Here is a 13479-nt window from a genome sequence, read left to right as displayed (position 1 = left end):
GTACTGTTTTAATTTTTTATTTGTTGTTTATTCCTATTAATTATACATAATATATAAGTGCTGTTTTAATATATTTTATTACAATATTGTTCTTATATTTATAAACAATAAACAAGTTTAATTAAATATGACTTGTTGTCTTCAATTACAATTATACTTTATAAAATTTAGATATTTTATTGAGGGTTACAGTAATTGGCACTATTTAATTATGTTAAGTCAATTACAGCATCCGTCACTGTCTAAAATTATCAAGCCACAATGATTCATACTATTATAGGCCAAGTAGTGTAACCAACTAGGTACTTCACTTTGGAGTAACATAACAATATATTATATTACTTTTAGTTTGGTAAGTATGACATTCCTTTATAAATATATTATTTAAGAATCTAAAAAAACAAAAATTAAGCTTTTAAGTTAACAGCATCATAACAAAAACTATATTTTAGTGACTCCTGAACAATTTCATAATTGAGGGTTACAACAATTGGCCTATTAGCCGACGATATGTTGAGATGGTTTTGAATATTGTAATTTAGACTTCAAAGCAGTTTTGGAAATATTTTTAATTTGTTAGCAAGACGTAAAAGAAAAATTATAATTTCTCAAATTCATTAGAGTAGAAATATTGAGTAAAATAATTCTACTCTACTGCGGTAGTATAAATAAGGTACTGCGTCGCATTATCACACAACAGTTTCCTTACCCCCCAATCTTATTTGGGTTTTTTTTCATGACAGTTGGAATAGTCCATAACATATGATTTTTAGAGTAGCAAATCGAAAAGAAGACTTTCATAACGTATATCGAGTAAACGGAAAATCCTAACTTTTATTTTCCCACTATTTATACTTAAGGATACCGTAACAGAAGTTGTTTAGCTTATTTTAAAATGATCGCTGTGCAAGAATACGTGGGAAATTTGAAATCTGATAAAATACTTTTTTCTCGAAAATTTACTCGACTTTAGTCTGTCACAATACGTAAGACTTACGGTTTTCTACGATATACGAAACCTTATTCTGTCACTGATCTACTTTCGTATACCTTATTGTTGTGTATTCGTAAACCACCTTGAGATAATAATATTTCTCGCGTCAGTTACACTGTTTCTAAAGATACACTGACAAACATACATCGAACAGCTTATTAGATTACCTGATGTATCTAAATATAATATGTCATTTATTCGTGTTTACTGTAATTTAACGATAAGTAGTTTATCGGCCAAATACTTAAACTATAGTTAACATATTATATCGAGTTAATCGAATAAGATTATGGATATATGATAATATACAGCGAAGAGTTTAAGTTTTTACCAAATTATTTCTTTTTATATTACCTTACTTAAAATGTAGTTTTAAACTTAATTGTTTTTAAAACGCATTAAAATCTCTTCCTTGAATTTAATATAATATAATTATATTTTAATATTAATTGTATATTATATTTTTAATGATGGAATCATGATAACACGGCGATTTTGATAGGCAATTTAGGTACATCACTATGTTCTTTAAACTAATATGATTTTATTATTTTTAACATAATTCGATTAAATAATTAATACATTATTAATTTACTTTTACCAACTTTACTTTTTAGTTACACTTCTATGAACTGTAACATAATTTATTAAATATTAATTTAATAATGTGATTAAAATATTATGTATATTACCTTGTTTTATATTTTAGTTTGCTACCCACGACTAAGGATTGGATTTAGAATTGATTTATTACTAACTGTAAAATATGAATTTCGTATTCAGAGAACTTATAAAGACGTAATAGTTAAGCAACTGAATAAGTATACGTTTTCCGTATGTTAATGATAAGCCACGTGCAATAAATAACATATTGGTGTTTTGTCTCCAAAGCATTAGTTTCTTTGTATACCATAGCACTTTGACAGATAAGTAATAACTGTAACACGTAAATTTAAATATATTGTAAGTAGTTAGTTTCAATGACGACAGAATGTTTGTATCACAAAGAAAATATCTTAAGAATCCAATGTCTTCGGGGAAACCAAAAACTCAATATGTTTACCAAGTCGTATATTATATTGGCCACAGATAATCACAATTTACTTCTAAGTCATACATTATTCTAAAATATTTCCAGCGTATGACGGGGTGTTTGATATATCTTAAAGTTATCAGTGGCAGTGCGAAATATTCAAAAAACAGAGTGTATCATATTGTTGTATATTATTTACAATTTTTTTTTTTAAATTTTGTTTTAAACAATTTTATATTTGCTTCTGTTTGATTTAAAATAAAATAAAATTAATAAAATAAATTATATGATATTAACACACTTTTCATATTAAAACGAGTTCACACACTATAATTATTCTTAAGATTACGAATTAATTAAAACACTGTCGGCTATTTATATCGTATTATTATTCAACTTTTTTTTTTTATTATAGTTATATAGTATTTTATCAAGTATGGCATTGTGTTATAGTCTATAGTTAAGTTTATTTCAAACATTTGTGGAAGCTTATTTTGTTTCTTTCAACACTCAGTTTATTTTGCGTTTGTGCAGTGTTGCGCGTCTTTAAAACGCTTATCGAATAAAACACATATTAATATTGCTTGAAATTATTAATTTAACATACTGAAATTTATCAACCAGCCGAACACAATACGGTATTGTCTCTTTTAGTGGCTTTTGAACAATTTAACGCAAATATGTTACAATGGTTGAAAATAATAAGATAATTCAATGTTTTAAGTATATGAATTGTTTTAAAGGAACTGTGTTGATTCACGAGGGTATATGTTTTTAATGCGTTAAAAAACCTTGTATATGTGGCTTAACATTTTAATTACGTTTATTTCATTGAAGTCTTTTATACAACATCTTTGAAAGTTTAAATTTACCTATCGATAATAGATTTAATTAAATTAAGTTAGTAGTTATATGTTGAGTTAGTTCATCAAAGGAGGTAATTTACATTAATAGACTATAATAATATTATGTCTTACAAATACATTTTACAAGCTCATGAATAAATATTTTCAATAACTTCATGTAATATAATAATTATAGTTTAATACATTTTACCAGATATATTGAAAAAAATGCTTAAATAAAAAAACATTAATATTGATCAAATGTTTCTGAACTTGACAGAAAAAATATGTTTAAATAATATTATGTAAAATTTAGAAAATATTTTGACTTTGATTATACAATAATTTATATTATGTTACGGCCAAAGATTGAGGTCCCTTTTAGATAAATTTCAATACGTTCTCATAGTAAACATTTTAACACATACAATCGTACATTGCATATACCATTACGTCGGTAAGCCTACCGAATAAAAATCGTATTATTTTAATTTTATATTTAGTCTTAGTGTACTCGTCGTTTGTCTTGGCAAACAGTAGTTTTCTATTATTTCCACAGCATCTCAGATTATTCTTTTAATGTTGGTGCCTTATATTCCATGCTATATTATTATATTATTCAGCCCATGTACCATGACCGTAACCTCTGCTAAGTTAAATTAATAATAGTGGCTCGAAACTATGTGAGTGTATTATTTTGAACTAAAAGTTTCCCGTTTAAACCGTGTAAATTTGTTGTTACACCATAACACCCTGTAACTAATTTAAATATCAGCCAATTAAATTATAAACCATATAAAAACATCAGAAATATTGCGTAGTTAATACATTTATAAACTATAGTATGCGAATCAGGATACAAAAAATAACTTGCGAAACACTTTTATTGCAAAAATAAATTATCAGTTTCAACCTACCCATAAACATGTTCAAATGTTTTCATAATTCGTATTTGTATATTTTTCTATGCGCTCTATTGAAATGTATTAATAAGAAAATCAATAACTTTTCATTATTTTGTTCTTGTCCAATATTATCGCTTGTTGGTTTTACTCTTTTTTCGTTATTTTAAATATACAGTCTGTGCAGCCATTAGTCTATGTAGTTATGACATTTATAAAACTGTGTTGGAAAAAAATAGTTATTATTAAAAAAAAAACCGTTGATATCACAACAAACGCACTTCGTTATAAGATCTGAGTAAAAAATTAGGCTAAATAATAATACTTAATTTATGTATGTTTACTTAAAATTAAAACAAATTCCACAAATTGCCACTGGCTATATTCATAACTCGGCAAGCTCATATTATTAGGTGGTAAGTAAAAGGTTTAATTCTGTTGTTTTGCTTCAAGGTTACCTACGAGCTATAGTGCTAAACTTTAGCTCCCGAACTAGTTTAAATCACTTACATTCAGTTAAAATTGTTTTTTTTTTTAGGGAAATCATTATTAGGAGTTAAATCATAGTATTATGTTGTCCCTAAACGATATCACATATTATTATCGATATTGTAATTTTACTCTCGCGGAGTTTATGACTAAGTGTTTTTAATATTCTGAGATATATTATGTATAATATAAACAAATTGATATAGTATATTATGATATCACCTCAACTCTAGAGTCCGATAACATTGAGTGTAAGTGTAGGTATCATACGTTTAACGTATTGAAGGTATAAGGCGCAATTTGATGTCATGTAGGTACCCACCCAGAATTTTCGATTCTTCTCAAGTAGCACTTGTACAGTTTGTTGAAACATCTGCAGTGAAACGTAAATTGGGTCGTTTATACGTAACAGTATATAGGGACGTGACAGATACAACTCGAGGTGGCGCCAAGGTCCGTGTTAATGTTATTCTATAATGCGCTACACATCCGGTTAAGAATTCTTCCAAAGTCCGTTTTTCGTAGCCATAAATAATAATATAATTTATTGAATAAATTCTTAATATAAGCATATTATAATATTGTAACGTTATCATCTCTCGGCCGGTCGTCACGGGCCGAAAGACCACGTTATCGATTTGGCGGTCGTGGTGTGTTATTATAATAATAACGCAAGTTCGTATGTAATATATTATCATGCACACACACATATAATATAGTTATACAGGGTGGGTGTTCTACCCGTTCGCCTGAGTTATCTGCACGTGGGTAATGGAAAATAGGAAAACCACCCTGTACATTGTATGAAATACGAAAGATATAATAATAAAAATGTCGACGCTCGTTATTCGGCCAATGCTATCGACGGTATCCTCTCCACCCGTAGTGATATATTTTTCGTTATACGACCACCGCGATCGTAATAATAATAATAATAAGATAACATCGTCGCGTGGTTTATATAATATGCGAGCGGTAAATAACCAAGAAAATCTCCAGTTATTTGTCACCCTAACCGTCCGGACTATATATTATTATAGTCTCAACCCTCCTTGCAGTAAGATGCGTCTTATACAACAATCACATGATATCATACATGTAATAGCATATATATAGAATATATGATATACTCATCGGTAATCTGCACGTTACGAACCAAAACGATCGATTTCCTGAGAAACTATATAATATATAATATTATTATTATTATTATTGGGTTGCAGGCGAGAATGTGTACAATTGATCCAATGAAGTCATGCGAGTTTAGCAGACCAAAACATATATTATATATATTTAATATTCATATATGTTCAAGTCCGTTCTTCCGTGGACCTAGAGAAGCAGATTTGAACTTCGTTAGATCTGTACTACACAAATAAACAATAAAAATACATTTATATTTTTTTACAGTAAAATATACCTTCACTGCTTGCGTTTCCCCATTAAAACATTATGTGGGGGACAGTTTAAGATGAACAAACAATTCAGTTTCATCAACGTGATATTTCATTTTTAAATCTGAATAATTTCCACGTAAACTTGGTCAAGTGGGCTCCAGTAAATTTTCCAAAACTCTAACTGGCACGATTTTTGCATGAAAAGTATTGTGTGGGTACCTACTTATAACTAGGGTAAGAGGGTAATCAAATTAAAAAAATATTGAAAACTTTCTCGAATTTGGTCACTTTTCTTGAAGTTACCAACATAGCAATAAATTATAAATTATCTGTTACAATTAAATTAATCTTGATATTGAAACAGTCATAATGAATGAAATTAATGAAATCCAACTTGCTTTTAATTCAGTAAAATGATAATTATTGAATAATCACACGGGATTGTACAAACCGTTTTCTGATTAAAATATTACTAAGACTAATACAACGAAAGAAATGTGTGATGATCAAATATACAATTATTTACAAACTTATCCCAATATGACCTGAAATATCTATATCTGAAATATTCTACTCCACTCCTGGTAATGACTATTATCGTGATTGGATTTTTTTTGATTCCACCATGGTGGTAATTGTTATTTTTTGGAAATTGTGTGCAAAAATGTCATGAATATGATTTTTTACTTAAGACTTTTGAAAATGAAAATTCACCAAAATTAACGACGATATTTTATAAAATCCATAGCCTAACCTAAACTATTGTTGTTTATGATTCTTTTACAATGCAGTATTTATAATTTGACTCTAACCTAATCTATATTTTAAATTACTCTCGTATAATAGAAAAAGTATTTATTTTCGTTTCAAACAATAGGTAGGTACATACTTCATTACTATATACTTCACTTTTGCCAGTCAGTAAGATTTCTAAGAAAAAAATTACATAATATGTATATAAACAACAAATTGTGTCTAGACAATATGATTTTTTTTAAAATATTGAACAAAACATTTTTTTATTTACCTAAACTTAACGATAAAATAGTGGCTCTTACAACTTTAAGCTGTGTAGGTTAGATTAGGTTAGGTAACATTTTTTCATTAAGAAAGGAATTTAATAATATTTAAATTATTATTTTAAATCTTATCTATAAAAATTAACTTGTTTTTTTTTTCAAATGCGTACCAAACATTATTATTTACGTTTCATGATGACTTAATACATTTATTTACACTTATTTAAAACTATAAACTATTTTAATTTGTATAGATTTTTAGTAATTTTAGAAACGGAATAATTAATAATTGTAAATAATATTTTTAAAAGTCTTTATTTTAAACAGAATAATATGAATTTCCTCAGATTGTTTAATTTTAATATTTCAACATGGATATTCTTCTTTATTGATGATACATGGATAAAAAATTGCTATTTGTTCGTACTTATAAATGAAGTAACTGTTTATTTATATTTCATTTCTTCCGTGGAAACTATAAATTCAGAGATAAATAACATTAAAATGCAATAAGTAGGTATTATAAATAAAATGCTAAACTAGTAAAATTATTCCCAATGCGATTGATTTTTATAAATAATAACGAATATTTACAAGTACGTAGGTATTACTCTTTTCGAATATGCTAATGGTGATCGAAACGCTTTTTGCGATTTGCATTTATACGACACCGAAATGGATAAAAATGTAAACAAAAATATTCTACTTTATAATAACGCTGCGAGATTACTCGGGTATGGAATGATATTCTAAATTAAACGTCAAGATTTAAATCCTGTATGGATTTATCATATCAAATAACAATGAAAGGTGAATAATGCAAAAATGCCTTATATTAATATAAATAAAACAATACGAAATATCTCTGTCCAAAAAATATCTCATCATATGCTGGCAACCAAATCATATTATTCGATACCATGTTAACTTATGATGCACTTTATTCCGTTACGTACATTGCAAATTGACACAAATTAGTATAAATATTGTTCCTTTCATTCTTCTTTGCATTTTTTGGAAGATGATAAAATAAAAAAATATACATTTGTAGAAAATTCATCTCTTATACTTCCATATTAAGCTCCATAAAAATAAATCCCTTAACCTGGTTATGAGATGTTTATGTGTGTATATTATACAATCTTAGCTCACTCCTATTTTTGATGTGCTCCTTTATTCGTATAAAACTTACTGGCGTTCCTCAAGCACACACATATTTTCAAACATAATATTTAACCAAATTTTAAATGTTTGATGTTTTACAATATAATTGAATCCTTTAGATATTAGACATTTTTTGCCGACAGCTAATGTGCACCACAAGTTGTGACTTCTTAAAAATAACAAACTTTTAACCATGTTCAAAACTATTTTTGAATAAACAATAGGTTAATTAATACCATATCATTATCCATTGTATTTAGTCTTTAATTATTGTAAACGACAATATTAACAATTATTTGATTCTATCGACCATAGCATTTGTTGCATAAATTGTTGTATTCATTCAAAACGAACGATTGTGACATTATTTCATATTTTGTGAAACAACGATCGTTAATATTATTATTAAATATCATTAATATCATTCATTATTTTAAATGCAGTTCCATCATTCGTTACTTCGTTTGCTCTGTCATCTAGTCTATTAGAAATTAATGTAACTCATCAAAACATCGATCGATTATAGTTAATTATAGTATGTTCTATATTTCCCCCTTTTATAGACCGTTTTATTTCGGAATGGAAATTTCGGTAATAATTTCGAGTTAAGAGAATAATGTGATATAATAAACTAGAGATGTGATTGCGTTAAAAAAAGTGGTAATTTTATTATTCTTAATATACTGTTGTATTGTAAAACCAATTGATGAATGTAAAAAGTTTGATATTCGAGTTAACCATAGTAACTTAAACCTATACATTAATTTTACTGTTGTATATACAGTTTTTCATAGTATATAAAAATACAGTTGATCTAAATAGTTTGAATACAGTGTCGTAGTGTTCTTATATCCAAATAATTAATTGGGGTTTTGGTTTAATTTTTGTAAAAATAATCTTCTAAAGGGATGAAGGGCGAAAAGGAACAGGAATTAAAAACAACCAATCTATGTCGTGATTTCATGCGCAATGTGTGCAATAGAGGCAGATCTTGCAAATTTTTTCATCCTCCTATCGAAGAGGATAAGCGCAAATATGTATTTTGCCATGACTTTCAAAATGGGAAGTGTAATCGATACAACTGCCGATTCATTCATTGTTCTCGTGAGTATGAGGAACATTATAATTATAATTATAATTTGATCAGACGCATGGCACCAGAAATGTTGAAAACTATTGAAATAACTAATCAACCGCTTGATGTACCTGTTAGAGGTCCTAATGGTCCTTTCAATTCACCCCAGTCAGCGACGCCACCTAACTTCGGTAATGAGTTGGTCCACAGACGCTTCGATTTCGATGAAGACTCCGATCCCAAGCGTAGGTGCGACGAATCTGAAAACAGAATTCCGCTAGGGCACCCATTCCCCAATCGTGACATGGACTTTTCGATGCCACCTGGGCCTGTGCATCAACAGCCATATTGGTTGTTGCAAGATGAGGTGGAAATGTTGGGCAAGCGTATGGCTGAGTTGAAAAAGCGCCATGAGGAATTGCAAGCGATTAATGAATTCTTGTTGGAGATAAACGCACGGCTGCGCATAAATGAACAATCACCCCTGCGCAGCACCCAGCAAATGGTGAGTGCTAAGCGCACCGTGACCACAGTCCCAGTCAGCTTGGAGCGGTGGCTGCAGCCGGCACCTGTGTCCATAGATACCATCTCCGTGGCTCCAATTCAGATAGCATCTGTTGTATCTGGGTCTGGCATGCCACCCCTGCCACAGCCAACTAACTCGCAGCCTTTGGTACCTTATTCTATTGATGGATCAACATCGGTCCAACACTATATCCAACCATAGTTTATGAACAGTGGAAATGGAAACGTTGCTAATAAGAATTTTACATTAACAAAACAAACAATGTATAAAATATGTTTCAATAAGAAACCATTTTTTATACAATTTGAGTACCACAATATTTTTTACGTTAGAAAGTAAAATCTCTTCATCATGAAATGTATAAATTTAGTAAAAAAATAAGTTTCTTCATAATTAAAAAAATATATATAAGGTAAAATTGTGTCGTTAAAAAAATAGACATTTATATACAATAGACAAAAAATGTACATTTTAAGTACCAACTTATTTTTTCACTGATTTATTTTTTACCACCCACTTAAAATGTTATGTGGCACGTAAGACTAATTGCAATTGATTACGATTCATGAAACGTGTTATTTATTTTGGTGGATGTTAGTGTTTTGTTAATTTTTGTTACGGCTTTCACTTAATGATATACTAACATTTCTATATGGTTAACTAGTTGTTACTATAACATGCATCATGATCATATACCTATCTGTTAATTGTTATTTATCATTAGTTCCTTTTCTATTATTTCGATAACAGATTTTTTTTTTACTGTTTTATACCAAAAAAATAGTATTATGATTACCTTAATGTATATATTCATACCAAGTTACAAATATTTTACCATTCTATTTATATTTTTAGAATATTTACCATGATTTTATTTTACGTAAATTGTCCATCTCTATAATTATATATTCAACTTCAATGTGTTCATTGTTTCACACTCACATCTATAGATCTATAATAATATGTTATCTCCGACTTTTTTCATTCATGTATGTGTGCATGTGACATGTATATCCATTTTATGATACATATACAAATAAAACAATAATCTATATATTTCGCAAGTTGATTTAGGAATATCTCCTCAGTTAATATTAACCATTTTTATTATCATTAATATAATAATATGTATTGATATTAATATATTTTATATATTAATATTTATCTATAATCAATTTAGTCATATAATATCATAATCAAGTGAAAAAATCCCAAAATTATTATAAAAATCTATCACGTTGCACTGTGAATCAAATTATTCAAAATCAAAATTTCGATCTAAATTGAATAAAATTAAAACTATATTGAATTATCTTGAATTTCCTATGATAGCTACTAAAATCAATTTAAACAAAATATGCTCCAGTAATAAATGTAATAGGTTGACATTTCCTCGTTTGAGATTATTAATATTTCATTTGTTTGTTTTTTAATGTAACTACTTTTGAACATATTAAACTTGTTAAAAAGCATTTAAAACAGCAATTAATTATTAAAACGAAACAAAACTGGATTTTAAATGTTTAAAACTGACTTTTCAAATATAAGTTGGTTCATTAAAAATAGTAATCTAAACAGTTTTAAATGACTAGTTGAAGTTCATTAATAAAGCACAGTTATTTAATAAATTAGACTTTTAAATATATCAAATAGCTCAACTTTGTATTAAAAAGTAATCCATTTATGGCAGATTAAAATCGTGTAAATTATTTATAAAACTATTTTTACATATTATGTTAAAACAAGTAAAGTTGATATTAAATTACTACCTATCAATATTATAAAACACATTATTTCTGATATGTATTTTACGAACCCATAAAAAAATACAAATTACTTTTGAATTAAATGTTTTTCAATTTATCAAACAGATCAATTTTTATACTAAACTAGGTACTTATAGCATAAAAACTAAATATGGTGTTAAATTACGAACATCATACTATTTTATCATTTTTATATTTCTGTGCGTATAATATGGTATTAATTTGAACAATTATATATTATAATATTATTTAATTATCCTACAGAATAATACTTTATTATACGTAACTGGTACAATTTTATTCTTTGACAAAATATATTTTAATCAAAATTTATGATGCCAATCTGTTTAAATTAAATTAAAAACAACTTTTACTAATTTAAAAATAATTAATCGACTTGTAATATATTCTACATATTATACTATTTGTTTAATTTGGTTTTGGGCCTAGCCTGTTACGTTACGTATAAATAGTATTTCGTTATTATTGTCTACTTTTTTTAATTCATTTTTATTAATAGTACTATTAATCGTTTGGTTTTTAGCTACTTCAGTTCCAGTAGTATTTCCAATTTATTTATTCAATACAAATAAAATAAAAATGCATACTCAGTAGGTAAACAATTCTGAAAAAAAAATCCACAAAACACTAGTTTAGTCAATTAATAATTTAACAGTATTGCAATTTACTTAAGTACCTATGCGTTTTTGGCGTAAATAATTAAAATGATACACAGAAAGATTATTATATTGCTAAAATGTGAATAACAAAATGTTGTTATTATTTTTTTTTCAATTTACAACCTTTTTTAGGTTGGTTTGACCAACAGTAATTTGTTTTATTGTAACAGGCTAGATTTGTACAAGATAATTTTACTACTGTGCAGTGGTTTACCGTTGCCTTTTGCACATGGACGATCGGTGTCCTTTTCGCTAGATATTCATTAGTCACCTAAATAAGACACCATTTTATTTAAAAATAATTTTATTATCATTTATTTCTATTTTTTTTTTTTTTTATTGAGAAGATATTGTTTGAATTAATCATCGATAAAATAATATATTATATTAAGTTTTGTTTTACTATTAATTATTAAGCTCATTGAAATAAGTTCTATGAATAACAATTACAACTATGGATTACCAGGAAAGTTTTTGTTTTAATGATTACCTACTTTTTAAAACCCTTGGTGGCATTGTTCATTTAAGGAATATGACCATTGACCATATGATAATATTTTATTTTGATAGGCAATTACACATTTATATAAAAATAATAAAAAAACATTTTCAAAAATGTAATCAATTTGAATTAGTGGCACATAGAAATTGATTGAGAATGGTTATTTAATATTTCAACGGGTTAACCTAGAAGAATTAAATTAGATCTGGTGTTGTGAAGGGTTTAGCATTCAATGTAAATGTGTTTGATGACAATGCGCAATCCACACGTGGTTCCTCGAAGACATATTAATGTAAATTTGTTATCAGCTTGATTTTGTCGATGTTTTTATAGAATCCGTTGATGAAAATAATTAACAATCTTAATTTATTGTATTTAGTAATATTCAGCCTGCTTCCGTGATATTTAAATTTGTGTTATCAATAATATTTACTATACGCACATAAAAATACATAACAAATCAAAATAATACAAAAATTTTGAAATATTATTGTTTTATAATATATATTATACTATATATATTATTATTGTTACTGAATCACTGAAAGTATTATGGACTTTTCCACAAACTCTAACACTATATTAGGTACATGCATGATTATCTATTGCAATAGATTAGAAATAATCAAGATCAGCTTTGGCTGAGCAATTTTTAGGCACTTCTTTAGACTCGATATTTCTTACCAACCCTATTAAAACATATATAATATTAGGTATACACATTACACGCAATCGTAATCTTAGAGATTTCATGAACATAGGTTAAGATTAAGTTACGGCTTTATTAATATTACATTTTAGAATTATTTGACAATGTGTCCTACCATTGATTATAAATACTACAGATTACTCATTGGCCGGTTTTTCAGTGTCACTAAATATTTACTCTCCGTAGATGGCGAATGGACGTGACTACTAGCGATTACAACGTTATCCGATCTGACTAAACCGGGCGGCCGTGTTAATGGGTGCAGGCTTGTGTTAGTTATGTCGGATAACGTTGTAATCGCTAGCAGTCACGTCACCTCGCCATCTACCGGTAGTAAATATTTCGTGACACCAAAAAAACCGGCCAGTGAGCAATCTA

The 13479-nt window shown here is 27.6% G+C and overlaps 2 protein-coding genes across 2 annotated transcripts in view; both read left to right on the top strand.

Moving 5' to 3' along the window:
* Positions 1-13479, top strand: part of LOC100166234 — a 567258-nt gene that overhangs the window by 505009 nt on the left and 48770 nt on the right. The window lies entirely within an intron of this gene.
* LOC115033695 (zinc finger CCCH domain-containing protein 10-like) lies at positions 8275-9831 on the top strand. Its single transcript, XM_029486913.1, has 2 exons — positions 8275-9423; positions 9646-9831. Exons 1-2 carry the CDS (start codon positions 8752-8754, stop codon positions 9781-9783), a joined length of 810 nt encoding a protein of 269 aa, XP_029342773.1. The 5' UTR covers positions 8275-8751; the 3' UTR covers positions 9784-9831.

Source organism: Acyrthosiphon pisum, chromosome X, assembly GCF_005508785.2.
Source record: "Acyrthosiphon pisum isolate AL4f chromosome X, pea_aphid_22Mar2018_4r6ur, whole genome shotgun sequence".
Taxonomy (NCBI): Eukaryota; Metazoa; Arthropoda; class Insecta; order Hemiptera; family Aphididae; genus Acyrthosiphon; species Acyrthosiphon pisum.
Note: the sequence above shows the minus strand (reverse complement) of the source record. Positions and strands in the feature narration are given on the sequence as shown.